Below are 17,230 nucleotides of genomic sequence, written 5' to 3'. Positions count from 1 at the left end.
TGGTCATCTTCAAACTCTGTCATGGCTTGCCTCCACAAGAAAAATAGTACGGAGGTGACTCAAATAATATGACATTCCATTATTATTCTGAAACATATCCGTTAATAAACAAATGAATCCTCCAATCAGTTCAAACAAATGAAAATGGTGACGACTTACCTACCTGTCCAATCAACTACTGACGAAAACTTAATGCCAAAAATGCAGAATGACAGGTTAACCAAACCCAAAACCTTCACTAGCTTCATGAATTTATAGAAGTAACCGGTCTTTAAGCTGCTCTTTGGTTGAGTACTCAGGAAGATCCAGTTGATTAAAACTATTATACCAAATAAAAATGTCATTATTTGAGCAATTAGCAGACATATACACGTACTTAGAAGTTATAATAGTTACCATGTGTGAGCAGATGGAAGCCGCTCAGGTGCGCCATAAGCCTTGTGGATTTGAAACTTTTGAGGGCCAGAGATGCCTTGCAATGCTCTAAAACCCTCCAATGGTATCTGAAAATCAAGAGAACAATATTAAATTTCATCAATGCAATTTAAGACAATGAAAAGAAAAATAGTGAAATTTAATACCTTGGAAGTTCCGGTGACGAATTGAAGTAATCTAGCCATATCTTCCTTGTTGAAAGACCCAACAACTTCCCAAAAGTATCGAACAACAGGTGATGCAGATGAATAGCCAGTGTATTCAGTGTTAGCCTTCAAATCATCCACTATTTTAAGGAAAAATATTTTCATTAGCTGAGATGCTGATAATGCAGTAGAAGCAGTATATAAAATAGGATTCAAAAACTCACAGTCAATTTCAGGAAGTCCACTAATAAGGAGCTCAAGCTCCTTGTCATTAAAGATAGATATAAGCTCCCGCGGCACTAATTCATTGAATCCCTCCAGGAATGAACTGATTTGGGGACGAATTGCATTAGTCAATATATGATCAGCGACCAAGTCAACATACTCGTGCTTTGTTTCCTCTGTCACTCTTATATTTCTTCCTCTAGGTTTGAGCTCATGATCAGTTACCTTCATAATACCACAAAAATAATATAAATAAAAACCAAGAACCAAATTGTCACACTATCAACTAATCATAGTATCATACCTCAGTCTTCTCATAAAGGATAAGCTTCTCCTCATCAGCATCCATGCTGAATGTAAGGTCTGGAATATCACTTATATCACTCTGAAAAGGAAATTAAAGGAAATTGATTTAGCATTGCCTTGTAGAATAGAAGTGAAATAAGAAGTAGTGCTAACCTCCAACACCCACTTCAAGTTCTTATAGTAATCTGGATCGACAACCTCTATATCATGATAAGTCACCTTAACACCAAGAATATGCTTGTAGAATGACCGAGTGAAGTACACATCCAGAAGTTGCCCATCAAATAGTGCCTTTGCTACCTGAACAGTACCAAAAGATTTAAGTCCCTATGACTTTGCACATGAATACGAACAAACAAGCATGAAGAAGTATATTATTAGTATTATTACCAAATGGCCAACAAACTTGAAGTAGGATAGATGTTCAGTCTGGTAAACAGAAGTTAGGGTTCGGCTGGAATGTTGCATTATTCCCAACTGTTGTAAATAGAAGTGCTCCCTTGTCAAATAAAACTCTGGACAATAACTGATACCATTCTCTTGTGAGGCCACCCGCATCAATCCCTTCTTTCTCCTTGAAAATGGACATTTAATCGTCCTTTGAGGTCCTGAGTAGGTCTCATTCTCAGCTGATTGTATGAATCTTCAAGAACATAAGCTCTCCGGATGCTGATTCTAAGGGGCCCAGTAAGATGTTGTTCATGTTCCTGTCTGATTCTAGACCGAAAGTACGCTCTTTTGTTATCGAAATCTATAAGCCTTGGCACCTTCAGCATCATGGAGAGAGATTTTTCTAATAACCCAGGGTTCTGTCTGACGAATGCGTTCAGTAAACGGCGGTGTTTCTCAGCAAACCTTGAAAATGTAACTATACCATCGCTGCACTTGATTGATGCTGAAGAAGATGATGATGTGGTTATTGATTCTTTCACTTCTCTAGCTGTGATATTGGCATGATCCTGCTGCTACTGCTGTGTTGTTATATTGTTTGATTGTATCTTTTCACACAGAACAAAGAAAGCTTCAATGAAAGGTAGGAGTCTTTGAGTTCCAGGAGGAAGAGGTGGAGAAGACAATGGTACAGTTTGGATGTTCTCCCAGTTTGATGTGATTGGTGATTCTCTGGTTTGACCGAGGTGAGACTCTGCAGTGTTTATACAGTCACTAAGTCCCTCCCTTAATGGATCAAGGCCGTCATTAAGCTTCTGTAAAATGGCATGATCTGTTTCTTCTAATGTGCTTTCTGGAGATGTGGAAGTGAGTGAGCTGAGTACTTGTAGCACACGAAGCATTGCAGCCCCAGCCATTGAACTAGCACTTAGACCTGTCATGTGGGTGTTTTTCAGGGTCATCAGTTCACTAACAGAAGTTTGGCTGAATCTGTGACTGCTTCCAAAAATGTTGCGAGCCTGATAATGACTCATTGCCCTGTCCCTAAGCAACTGAGCTTCAGCAAGTAATGGAGAAGGCAGTGCAGACAACACTGCTGTATGGCATCCGACGTGTTTATGTATGACCTGTTTGTGTATGACCACTAGCGTGTTTCTAAATGATAATCATTAGCCATGAACGCAAAAAAAAAATTATTGAGTCTTAAAAGGAATGTATATAATCAACATCTTTGTGTCTGATAAGCAACGTGTTCCTGTATGACATCCGACGTGTTTATGTATGACCACCATATGATAATCATTAGTCATGTACGCGCAAAAAAGACAGAAAACCAAAGAGGAGGGGCTAGAGCTTATAAAAGGAAATGATTGAGTAACGAAAGAATATTCACGGATTTTTCCAACCCAAGAACACTAAAAAAGGAAGGAGTATCGAATGACAGAAAGGAGAGGAGAGAATTATAAAGAAGCAGAAGAAGAATGCAAAGGATGGTGACCGGATGTTCCTGAAATCTGAAGATTAGAAAAGGGGTTAATCCAGCTTAGGATCAAGAGAGTGGTAGGTGTTTTGATCTCGGATCTTCGTTGAGCTGTAATCAACAGGTTACTAGTTATGTGTGATTAAAATTTCCATTTTAAGACAAACAAAATACGAAATATCGTACAATATTTAATAAAGAATCAATAAAAAAACCCATGATTTGGTAAGACTTGATCAATAAAAAAGTTATATTTTCAAATGTGTGGGTTTTGTAATAAGTAAATATTATAAAAATTCATTGAGGTTGAGGTTGCAGTTCATTACTAAAAAAGGTAATAAAATAGAAATATATAAATGTTTTGCTTTAGTATTTGTTGGAAAAAAATAAGGTAATACTCAAATTTGGTTATAAAAATATCTATTTTGATAGTTTTCTTCTATTGTATATCATTAAAGACATGTATTTCATAAGCTATAATGAATAATATTATTGTATATTTTAAAAAAAATATTATATTTTTAGTTAGATATTGTATTCTCACATTATTTATGTTATATATATAGAATGAAAGTAAAATTTAGGTTTGTCTCTGTCACTAATGTTAAATCTCGTGCTTGGCACGGGTAATTAACTAGTATATACTAAAGGAAAGTACACCTGCTTATGTGTCGACGTGAGATTAAAACAACATTTCGCTCCGACATTAATTTCGTTTATAATTCTAGTTTTTCAAAACGCCATGTCATTTGTCATATTATTAAAGCTATTAATTTTCATCAGCCATGTCATCAAATCTATTAATTTATATATATATTAGTGAGGGTTAATCCGGTGAGGACTAAGATAGTGCACCAATGTATTACTAGATAATGCACCAGCACATTACTGTGGAGTGCACTTGATAGTGCACTCACGAGTGCACCAATAGTGCACTCATGAGTGCACCAGAACACTACTGAGAAGTGCACCCTAGTATATTTCTTAGTGCACTACTTGAGAGTGTACAAATTGTGCACACGCAAAGTGAACCAATATGTACTAAGTAGTGCACTTGGTAGTGTGCTAGAGAGTGCACCAATATATTGAAAAGTGCACCCAGTTGTGATAAGTAGTGCACTTGGTAGTGTACTAGAGCGTGTAAAGTATTTTTTAATCAAAACGAAACAATGATTATGATGAGTCTGCAGAGTCCACAGGGAAAATTAGTCCGCACCAAAAACATCTTCATATATTATTATTATTTATGTTAAAGATATACTTCAACAAAGAATCATCAGATTCTCTTGAGATTTGTTTGCGTATACATAATCTAAAATTATTTTTTTTCATTTTTCTAATTTACTTATAGTTCATAACTAGATTTTTACCTAATTAAATATATTTTATAAGTCATATGAATTACATATGGGTCGATTATTTCCTACGCATTATGAAAAAATACAATTATTTTAGTTGGCTTATAGCCTTATATTCAATATGTTAAGTTTTTTTTTGTTTGATTTACTTATATTCAAGAAATCTTATTTACTTAATTCTGATTTTTTGTCATATCAGTCAAAGATGTATTATTTCCTATTTATTAATATATTATTTAATCTAATATACAAATGCTGCGGTGCATTTTACAAAATCAAAATTCATATTATTTCTAAGATCTATTTATCTATTAATAATAATCTCACTAAAATAATAATACTCACCTCTAATTCAGTTTACATCAATATATTCTAATAATAATCTTATATTAGAATTTTATTAATTTACATAACAGCTAGATACTTAGATGATATTTTGAGTATAATATTTATCCAAATAGAAATTATAGAATGAATATGAAAATTCTTATAAGAAAAAGTGATGACAATGATAATGTAATTGTGAAGTTGAATTTAAACATGAACTCTATTTAATTGTATTTCACATCTTGGTCAATTTTTAAGCTATTTAAGATTGAATATAGATTATCAATGAGATCAATACATAATCAACCAATAATCTATAAAAAATAATTCTATTTATCTATATAGTAAAGTAGCGTACTCCTCACTACAAGTAAAACAACTTAAGTGATACTCTAACATTAATTTTGGATACGTCATTTTAGATATGTCACCTCAATTAAATGATTGCTTGAATTACATTGATTTTTTAAATTTGATTATTTAATTATGTACTACTTGTTAGATTTTTTATTATTCAAATTTTAAGTTTTTTTTATTTATAAACTTTATCTCCTAAAATAATAATGATAATAATATCATATTGATTATTATAATAGATAATCAAACCCCTAAAATCTTATCAATTATATTAAAATTTTTTTATATTAAGTTCCTAAAATCATATTAATTCGTTAACAAGAAAATTGTATTATATTGATAAAATTTGTTAAATATTTTCATCTACATTAATTATATAGATCTTGATCTAATCAACAACTTTTTTAGCATAGATACATTTATTACATGTAATAGTATTTGTCCTACATTATTATATAATATAGCATGCATATATTGTGAATTATATGTATGGAACTATAATAACAATCTTAATTATATTTGTAAGCTAATGTTATATTTTTAGTTTTCTTCTATAGCCTATCATTAATGATGTGTATGTCATAAAATATAATGAACAATATTATTTGTATATTTTAAGATAATATTATATTTTTAGTTAAGACATTATATTTCTTACACTATTTATATTATATATAGAACCAAAGTAAAGTTTAAATGTGTCTTTGTTACTAATCTTATATATATTTCTTTTTTCATTTGACTAATCTAACCTCGTGCTAGGCACGGATGATCAACTAGTATCAATACAAAACATATATTTTGCTAAAGTTCTTTTTTTTAAAGTGTTAAATATTTGGAATCAATTTAATATAGCATACAATATATCATGAAATACATATATGGTACACTTTGGTTCTTAGGAAAACATATGATTCATTATAATTTCAATTATATATAAAAATATATGTCAACATTAGTTAATTTGAAAAGTAAAAAATAAGCTAAATTAAGATTTAGTTTTAGAGGAATCATCTAAATTTAATAATGAACTAGCCTTTGATCTCGTTCCATATCATGATTACTAATATTTGTAATATAATTAAATTTAAATTAATATTATAATATAAGATATTTTATAAATAATTTAAATTTATTTAAATGATAAAATTTCATAAAATCGTGAAGTTATTAGATAAAATAGTGAGATTGTGTGAACAAAACTATAATTATTAAAATATAGATATAATCGTTATAATATGTACGATCAGATTTAGATCGTTGAGATTTTGAATCGATCAGGTTAGAATATGAGAGTTTCAATATATAGGTATAGATAGATAAGTGATACAATAAAATTTTATTTATAAACTATATTTTTAATATAATATTCTATTAACAGATGATCTTTTAATTGACATTTTTTTATCAGGTGCACATTTTTAATTTTATTTATGTAGTTAAATCATTTTTTTGACAAAGTTCAGTCCTGAAAGAAATGTGTCAATATAAAACATTTTATTTGCTAACTTTTTTCTTTAAATATGATAGTTTTAATATATATGTATAGATGTATAGATATATAGGTGCTACAATAAAAAGAATATAACTATCTTTTTAATGTAACGATATTACTAAAAATGATCTTTTAATTAACACTTCTTTATAAAGTTCATACTTTAAATTTTATTTATGGTTGAAACATTTGTAGTTTTGATGAAGTTCATTGTCAAAGAAATGCATCAAAATAAAACATTTTATTTGCAAAAGTCTTTTTAATGTGTCACAATAATTGGATAACATGTAAAGTAAATCATGAAATACATATGGTACTGCTTGATTCTTAGGAAAAAATATAATTTATATAATATTTTTTACATGTTAATATATATTTCTATAGTAGTTAATTTGGGAAACAAAAAATATTCTAAGTGAATAAAATGATCTTAATATAATAGTTAGCGTTAGTTTTAGAAGAATTTTTCTAAATTTAATACTAACAAATTAGATTAAAATGTAATTATCTTAGTAATTTGTTCCTAAAAGTGTGAGATTTAAAAAATTAGTTATTAGTAGAGAAATAATAGAACCAATAGAAAAATACACCTAAGAAATTATAAGCTAGAATTACAGGAGAAAGTTGTAAATGGTGATTAGATTAAAATATCATTATCTTAGCAATTTGTTCCTAAAAATGTGAAAGTTTTTTTAAAAAAAATAATAGTTACAAGAGAGAGAATAGTAGAACGAATAGAAAAAATGCACCTAAGAAATTATGAGTTAAGATCAAGAAGAGAGGTCTAAATGGGATAGTTTTAATATATAGTGGTGATTTTGTAGGGCTATTTCAGTAACTTTCCATAATTTTGTGTGTGATATACGATAACGATTTTTAGGACAAAAGGATAAACTTTCTTTAATTGATAAACTAAACCCTAAAACAGAAATAACAAACCCTTAATCAAAAATATAAAATCACTAATCAATCAAATGTCACTCTATTTTTTTTTAATTTAGGACCTTAACGTATTCCCTTAGAGAAATTGATATGTTAATTAGGGTATGATGATACACATTTTGATATAGATTTTAGAAATTTAGATTGAGTTTAGGGATTTGGAGATTTAGGAATTTTGGATCTCAAAAATCAAGTATAAACTTCAGTAGATAATGCAAAGGGGTGATTCTCTCAATATTACCAAACATGATGATGGTGATGAGTGATGACCATAAATTTGTTCTTATTGTATTTGGAATATTTGTAAATATAAAGTTTCATCTATTTTTCCTGCTTTGAAAATTGACATAGGGAAATTAAGTTTAATTGTTCAAATCGTACAACATAAATGTGCTCTACGAAGGACCAAATGATCCTGGATCTTTGAGAAACCTTCGATTTCAATGGCCTTTGCAAGCATGCAAGCAGTCAAAATATATGTTAAGTAGCACTTGCATAGAAAGATTTTACAACTCATAGCGTCATTAGAAACTTTAAATTATTTCAAATTTATTAATATCTCTACTACAAAAACTGCTTTTTAGCCCGGGCGTATAAAGGAATAGACCCCGGACATAGCAAAAAAAGGTCCGGGCTTCAGGTCTTTGGGCTTAAAAGTCAAAGAGCCCGGAGCACTATTACACACGCCCGGGCTCTATACTTGAAAGAGAGTGTGGTTGAAAGAATAGTTTTCGCCCGGACCACTCTTATTCAATATCCGGGCTGTAAAGTACAATATCTAAACATTTATGAGTGCACGCGCCCGGGCTATATTCCTCCAGTATCCGGGCTAAAAGACTAATCTAATTATCTACAAAACGGATTTTTGCTTAATATACCAATCCACTTTCCTGTATATATATAATGTATTATTCATACGAATCTCAACACTGTATAACTCACATTAAGAACCTGAAATTGCTAATAATAATCCAAATATAATACATCAGCATTTCAAAATCCTATAATATAATTGTTCACTTAATTCTACCAAAAGTATATAATCAGCTTGCAACTCATAAACATAAATATTAAGTGTTACATAATCCTAATTGATTTGAAAGAGATAAAGAAACATAAATAGTAAGTGGCAACCAACAAGTCTTCATCCTTGATGGACATGTCACGAATAATACTTTCGATAGTATTTCTCAATTGTATGATCTGAAAGAGACAAAATAAACATACAAGTTCAATTTCAAATTTCTGCAATAAAAAATCTAGGTTGTACATCACACATGATAGATAGGAAATCTATATCTATGCGACTCTGAATGATCAATAATACCACGTAGTAAGGAGAGAACACTAGCAGCACCAACTTTGTACATATATATTAAGCATGCAGTCCTTTATGCTCATATAGTCAGAATTCTTAGACCCTTATAAAGCATAAAAATCAGATGGTGCCAACATCCACAACAAAACAGACGTAAGTGACAAATTTCATATCTTGTCCACTGGAATCTGGATCATTTTAATGTTTTTTTCTGCCTTCAACTTGTAATAAAGAATTATAAAATAAGCTAAGATGGTTTTATCAATGACAATTGCCACAAATTTTACCCAAAAAACACAATGAATATATGTATTGAAGAAAGAAAAGTAAGTAATCTCAACAAGGGTAACAAAAGCAGCTCAGATACACGAACTAAAAAACACTTTAAAGTTGATGTTTGATAAATACACAGACATTATATATAAAGCACAAAATAGTAATTCAAGATAATCCTATTGACCATAAACGCCCATATCCTCAAAAGCATGCAAGATAAAAAAAACTTTCTATGTACAAATTAATGTTTGATACCTTCAACCAAAAGCTACACACATGAAATAGAATTCAGTTCTTAATATGTTGTCGATAGTCATTATAGATAATGTTTTGAAATCTAAACAACACAATGGAGAGATAGCATTCAAGACATGTTCTATTAACACGACAAAGAGTCGGGTTTACCTGAAATACAAGTCAATTCTCAATAGGTTGTATACCTTCAACGCCTGAAACAGCTACGTCAACTTCTCCACGTCCGCCTGGACCTTTGATGCAAAGTTTGTCAGTTTTGCCAAAGTGATGAGAAAAAAAAAGAGAAGGTTGCCTAACCGCGATCTTCCAGCTGCAAAGGTGACAAGAATCTCGCTGAATATTCTGAAGCATGAGAGAATATGCAGGAGGTCAAATAAGGACATATAACATGTGGAATCTCAAATGTTAAATGGTAAATTCTGCAAGGTGTGGCTAGTAACCTCATCTGAAAGTTATCGATCATTCTCAAAATGTTTAGTGTTATTAACAATTCTGAATCAAAATATAAATTTAAACACATTTCATATAGCACAACGAAGGAAGCAGATATAAACACATTTCCCGTAGTTGTAGCTTCACCCTCAATCTGGACATTGTATTCCTCTGCATTCAAACCCAAATCAGCATGAACATGTGGCAGACCCATATTATGCCAAAGTGGAATCAGACTTGCAGTCTGTTTTGCACCATGAATACCAGCTATCTTCACCACAGTAAGCACGTCTCCTTTGGCTAGCTGATTAGCTGCTACCAAATTGAACACTTTTTTGCCTAACATAATTTTACAAGTTGCTATAGCAGTTCTCTTTGTGTTGTCTTTTCGGGAGATGTTTACCATTTCTGCCTAGCCTTTGTGTCCTACATGGGTCAATCTTTCTTCAACATTTTTGTATGAATCAGAATGTGTGATTTGGGTATCTTCAGTTTGAATGTGAGAGGTGGTTGAACCATCAAAACCAGATGGGGCTTGTTCACCAAAAACTGATTCCATTTCCTGATATCAGCATAGGATTAATACAGAACCTCATCAAGCAAGTCTGAATATTCCACAAAACTGAATATTCCAATGCCTATCTGGAGTATTAATCCTATGCTGATACCGAGGGTGGCAAAAAAAGTAATCGATATAGAGGGTGCAGGTGAGGGAGCTGCTAAATTCTGTTTCTAAGAATCTCCATCCATACCAGAATCATTATCACCAGAGGGAAAGGATTTTCTAAGATGTTGTTTTCAGCGTAATCCTGCACAGAGGCCTTTCGCTAGCATGTTACTCGATCATCCCTTTGTCCGAAATTCTCATCGTCCAATAACAGTGAGTCTACTTGTGATAAGAAATTCATGCATCATTAGTCAGTTATATATATATAATGTCTTTTTTGGCATATATTCCACTTCAGTCAAGATAAAGATTTAATCCAGTTTGAAGGAATAAGACTAAATTAAAACGTGAGTAAGAAACAAACAAGGATTAAAATTACATGTAGTTTTGTTTTCTTCATGTAAAATCTGACTGGTCATGAGTACAGGATAAAACAAACAGTGCAAGAGACCATCCCACTCATAGACTTGATCAGATGCTGATTTCTCCAACCACAAAAACAACAAATGCAAAATTTATCCCTAACAAGTAAGAATTATCTCTGCACCTGTGATATTTTTTTTATTAAAAAACTACAAAAATATGTATGAATCTGTGGATTTTTCTATACAATTAGATATGATAAATGGATGAATTTGTTCATTTTCTTTTGTTCATTTTTTCTAACTGTATTGACTTGTCTAAGTATATTGATTACTTTTTTTTTCTTTCTGCAGCGAGTCTAGTCAACAATCTCATCCTGAAGCTTGGGATATAACAGTGCAACGTCGCCATTCACCTCGATCAACGCTTGAGGTTGTTCCTGGTTTCTCTCCTTCCCAAATTGGTCTTTTCAAGTGAACTACAAAGAAATTGGATTTAAAAGAGAAATAGGGAGTTTGTTGTGTATGGAAATTGGTAGATGATATTTTTTCTGATTTTTCTCATGTATACCCTAGCCACCCAGATTTCAACATGTTTACCGCAATCAACTTAGATATTGTTTCAACTAATTCATTTACCCTGATATCAGCATAGGATCAATACTTTATTAAACAAAGAGCTAGAAGTGAGAATTAGATGATAAGCCTATGTAGATAAATGCACAAGAGAATCGATTAACATCTTAGGCGAGCAATCCTAAATAAACAAATGCAAAAAATAGGACAGCATCACCTATTCAACTGAGTGGTTATATAGAGATGGACCTTGTTAAGGTCAGCGATGGCAGAATCTGTAATTTTCCTGCACTGACCACTGAAAGAATCGTTTGGGCAGGGAACCCACAACTAGAAGCCGCCAGCAGAGCTTAGAAATGGTTGTGGTATTTCCACTAAGATCTGTGTCAGCAACTGCAGGGGGTGAGCTCTTCCTCCTTCTCAGCTTCGCTTATTTTCGATCGAGTTGTTGGTATCTATATCATCAAGAGTTGGTCAAAATTGGACTAGCTAATTGAAGTGAACTTAAAATTATAGGGTTCAGTGAGATGACAGACACAATATATACCAAGTTAATAAGATACACCAAGGAATCATACAATATTCAAAGAAGTCAAAATGGCAAACTAAACACTAGAGTTGGCAAACCAGAAAACAAATTATCCAACCCCAGTAGATCGATTTGATTTGTATCATTTTTTATCTAGAGACCAATCCAAGTGAATCGAATTAAGTACAAAACAAAATTAGCCCAAACAACATACATGATTCCGACCCTATGAATTCTAGAAATATCAGTCATCGATCTTTGTTTATATGAAAAACAAATACTCAGCCCAACTCACTCAATTGACCTGAGTCATCTGACAACCAGAATACTGCCTGGTTGCCACTTTCTAGAAAAGACCAAAATTCATGAAAGCCACCGGGAACTCGAACTGATATAGGAATTCAGGAATACTTAAAATTAGACGACATACCTTCACAGCTGGGAGTGGGAAGACCATTGATTTAGGAATTTCGAACAACAAACCTAGATTTATAGGATTAAATAGCAAATTTTAGGAATTTTGAAGAAGAAAACCCTAAATTGAAAGAAGCCTCCTTATAGGTGGATGGAAGCAGAGGCCGAGGATAGAAGGATCGCCAAGGGATTGCTGAAGAAGAGAATGAGAATGGCGCTGAAGAAGAGAACGAGAATGGCGAATTAGGTCACCGGGAAGAATTGAAAATGCAAACCTCGAACGCTAAAAGGGCAATAAAGTATAGTTACAGGGTGGAGGGTTCCGAGGAGACGGCCGGAGTATGGAGGAGCCGTCAGGGAGTAGCTACCGGTGAAGGTTGAAGACCATTGGAATAATCCTAAGTCTCTAGTCGAAGACGAAGAAAAGAGTAAGGGCTGGGAAATTTTCTTTTTTAGAAAAGACTAAAGCGTGGGAATAGTAGGAAACAAAGCCCGGAGATAAGTTTGTGAGTTTGGAATTTTTTTTGGATGTTAAAGCGTGAGAACGGTAGGAAATAAAGCCCGGAGATAAGGAAAAACAACACGCCCGGGATTAAAAAATGGTTAGTTAAGACAATATCTAAGTTCTAAGCCCGACATTAACTAAAGTAATCGGGCTCATAAGTTAAATGGGTAGAATATCATGTAACCGATGTGTCTATAAGGGGTTTTAAGTCCGGCTAATTGACATCCGGGATAATAGGTTACGGGATAAAAAGCAATTCGTGTAGTAGTTTAGAATTGTGAGCTTGGGCAACAAACCACGCAATTGTAGGTAAAAGTGTTAAAATTGAAGAATTCATTGTACAATTTATGAAATGGAACCTCTAAGAATGTCACTATAATCATTAGTTACTATTCAAGACAATAAGTTATGAAATCAGAGAAATATAAATTATGAATAGATCTGATAATGAAGTATAATTATTTGGTATAGTCACTTAGGAGACAATCTCGATTTTGTTTTATAGAAGATTAAGGCAGATTTTTATTCGATGGACTTAACTTGATTAACCATGCACATGTTTCAATTTCTGTTCTCTCTCAATGTGTGTATATATTCTAATATTGGTTGCTAACATCATTTTCACTTGTTGTTTTATTGCAGAAAATTTTGTTTCACTTATATTTCTCATTCATAAGAAACTCATCATTCCATTTATTAACTAGAGTAAAGTCTCATAAGAGAAATGACGGAATCGGCAGTAAACTCATCAGTTAAACTGTTGGGAAAGATCCTTTTAGAAGAAGGCGTGTACTTGTGGGGTGCAGAAGAAAAGGTCAAGGAGCTACTAGAAGAGCTTCTATGGCTGCAAAGCCTTTTGAGGAAGGCTGATACTATTCAACCACAGAGATGAACTTGTGTTGACATGGGTAAATCAGGTTCAAACTCAACTCTATGAATCTGAGGATATCATTGACAAATTTGCTGTCAATGTTGAGTATTTGAGGCATCAAAACGGATGGCAGAACAAGGTGAAAAGATATTCTTGCATTTGCAAAGAGTTTTATCATCTTCACCTTGCTGCTTCCAGTATTGGTGCTTTAAAAATTAAGATATCTAAGTTGTCAACAAGAATGGAAAATATGGGTTGATGAGTACTATTACTATAAGCACGAATCCAGTTGAAGAAGCGCGGATTGAACAACTAGAACAGATCCAACGAAACCTTTATATGCAGAGCAGAAGAATTACTGGTTTTAAGAAAAATGCAGAGGAGATCATCGAAGCTTTAACAAGTACAATGCCTAACAAAGGATTTCATGCAATTTATGGAATGGGTGGATCGGGAAAAACAACGCTTGCAACCAGAGTTTTGCAGGATTACGAGGTTAAACATCTATCAAACAACAACATATTTACCTTATATCAACATATAAACAACAATTTCACCCAAAAAAGAACAGAAAAAATATGCCGGTTGCTAGCAGGTAACCTCTGCCAGTTTTTGGAACAGGCAAACCGGCGGTACACCCAGAACAGCTACCGCCGGTTACCAACAGCCTCTAACCGCCGGTTACCGGTAACTATTAACCGGCGGTTCCCTTTTATTGTCTAGATTTGGCCTAGATTCAACAATTTTGTGGTGAAAAAACAGATCTACATCAATAATCTAGTTGAATCCAATACTAATCAGTTTTTGTGCATAAAAAAAAAACTAGATCTACATATATATAGCACAATTACATGGATAAACATTCAAAAAGGGGAAATAAACTAAAATCATACCTTAATGAAGTTGTTTTTGTCTAGAATTGAGAAAAATGAGAGGATTTAGCTTGTTCTTGGGGGAAGGGAGAACTGCCGGTTTGAGAGCTTGTGGGAAATGAAAATGTGGCTAGGGTGAGGAGGAAGAGAAGAATGCTTTTTATACCCAGAAACGCAAAGGAACCGCCGGTTTGGGATGTGTATAAACCGCCGGTTTATTCATGAAAGGAACCGGTGGTAGGTAGGCATTGTGAACCGGCGGTTTGTAGGCATTGTAACTCCGTGTTTCTTCCCTTAATTAGGTAAACTCAAACCGACTAATGAGAGTGCAAGGATTCCACCACCACAACTTAGGCCAATGCATGTGAAGAAGATTCACCAACTATTCACCTACCATACTTACCACAAGTAGTATAAATAGACTTGTTCTTACAACATTTCAAATCACTTCCAACTTTCCTTCTTTCCTTTACATTCTACTCTTACTTACATCTCAAAAAATGGATAACAATAACAACAATCCTTTTTGGTGGAGCAATGAGGTAATTAATCATGTTATATTTCATTTTATATTATAGTTGTTACATATTTCATGTTTAGAAATCTTCATAGTTATTGGAAAATAAAGTACTAATAGATGATTCTTAAGAAAATTTTGTAAATGTAGTTATTAGAAAATTCTATACAAATTACTAGATGACTTAGTCCACACATGTTTATATTTCATTTTATATGCATATTTCATGTTTAGAAATTTTCATAGTTATTGGAAAATAAAGTACTAATAGATGATTCTTAAGAAAATTTTGTAAATATAGTTATTAGAATATTCTATACAAATTACTAGATGACTTAGTCCACACATGTTATATTTCATTTTATATGCATATTTCATGTTTACATATTCATGTTTAGAAATTTTCATACACTACTACAAAAACAACTTTTTAGCCGGGCGTATAAGGAATAAAGCCCGGATATAGCAAAAAAAGGTCCGGGTTTCAGGTCTTTGGGCTAAAAAGTTAAAGAGCCCGGAGCACTATTACACACGCCGGGGATCTATACTTGAAAGAGAGCGTGGCTGAAAGAATACTTTTCGCCCGGACCACTCTTATTCAATATCCGGGCTGTAAAGTACAATATCTAAAAATGCATGAGTGCACGCGCCCGGGATATATTCCTCCACTATCCGGGCTAAAAGACTAATCTTATTATCTATAAAAAGGATTTTTGCTTAATATACCGATCCACTTTCCTGTATATATATAATGTATTATTCATACGAATCTCAACACTGTATAACTCACATTAAGAACTTGAAATTGCTAATAATAATCCACATATAATACATCAGCATTTCAAAATCCTATAATATAATTGTTCACTTAATTTTACCAAAAGTATATAATCATCTTGCAACTCATAAAAATAAATATAAGTGTTACATAATCCTAATTGATTTGAAAGATACAAATAAACATAAATAGTAAGTGTCAACCAACAAGTCTTCATCCCTTGATGGACATGTCACGAATAATACTTACGATAGTATTTCTCAACTACATGATCTGAAAGAAACAAAATAAACATAACAAGTTCAAATTCAAATTTCTGCAATAAAAAAATCTAGGTTGTACATCACACATGATAGATAGGAAATCTAACCTGCTTATCATCGACGGAGAAATTAGCACTTGCATATCTATGCGACTCTGAATGATCAATAATACCACGTAGTAAAGGAGAGAACACTAGCAGCACCAACTTTTTACATATATATTAAGCATGCAGTCCTTTTATGCTCATATAGTCAGAAATAAAAGGAAGTCATGGCTAGAAAGAAAAAAAATTCCTCAGAAAGATAACTTTTCACTCTCAATTATGTAACATTCTGGTTGAGGTCTATACAATGATGCTTTTGCATCATATCACCTGCAAAATTTACTGTGTATTATAGCTATATACCTATATCCATGACAGGAGTACTGATTAAACAACTCAGCAATTGCAGGTTGACTTTACAACTACAACACATACACAATGTATGTTAGAATATCCATATCGGAAAATAAGCATACCTTTGAAGATACGCAAGATTTGAAGATCTTGAAACCTGTTTCAGGGTAAAAGGTTACAATTTTCAGACAAAGACAAAGTACATACCTTTGAAAGACAGCTCATTGATCTTTTCAGTGAAAGAAACAGCCAGACTGTCAGCATCACCAGTAAATAGCTTTCCCAAAACATGTGCAACAAACAAACTAGAAGACATCTGCATGGTTACAACAATAGAAAAAAAATCTAATCAATTCACATTTCTTTCACTTCAGTCTTCACTAATATGCAGAAGCTCTGGATTAAGAACATAATCTATGAAAATCAGGAGATTAATTACTGAGCAGTCTAAAAGTAAAATCCGATGATCCTGGTATTTGGTCACAAGAGAATTGTAAACAATGAACAAAAACAGTTTACATAACTTTTTTTTGGCACCTCAATAACAAGGAAATACAGCAAGGAGAAAGTGATTAAGCTAAGCTGCTATGAACAACGTTAAAATCAGCATCCATTAATTCTTTAAGCTTCCATAATTCTTAGACCCTTATAAAGCATAAAAATTAGATGGTGCCAACATCCACAACAAAACAGACGTAAGTGACAAATTTCATATCCTGTCCACTGGAATCTGGAT

General features: G+C 32.6%; 1 protein-coding gene across 1 annotated transcript; it reads right to left on the bottom strand.

Annotated features, from left to right (window-relative positions):
- Positions 1-216: 216 nt before the first annotated feature.
- On the bottom strand, positions 217-2,812 carry LOC141250881 (uncharacterized). Its single transcript, XM_073670138.1, is given in 11 exon segments — positions 217-319; positions 397-503; positions 582-721; positions 806-1,031; positions 1,111-1,191; positions 1,266-1,412; positions 1,503-1,559; positions 1,561-1,680; positions 1,682-2,007; positions 2,119-2,657; positions 2,730-2,812. Coding segments are annotated over 11 exon segments (1,929 nt in total).
- Between the last annotated feature and the right edge of the window lie 14,418 nt (positions 2,813-17,230).

This window comes from Phyllobates terribilis, unplaced genomic scaffold (assembly GCF_046119375.1).
Source record: "Phyllobates terribilis strain yellow unplaced genomic scaffold, ASM4611937v1 Scaffold_6294__1_contigs__length_45515, whole genome shotgun sequence".
NCBI classification, from domain to species: domain Eukaryota; kingdom Metazoa; phylum Chordata; class Amphibia; order Anura; family Dendrobatidae; genus Phyllobates; species Phyllobates terribilis.
Note: the sequence above shows the minus strand (reverse complement) of the source record. Positions and strands in the feature narration are given on the sequence as shown.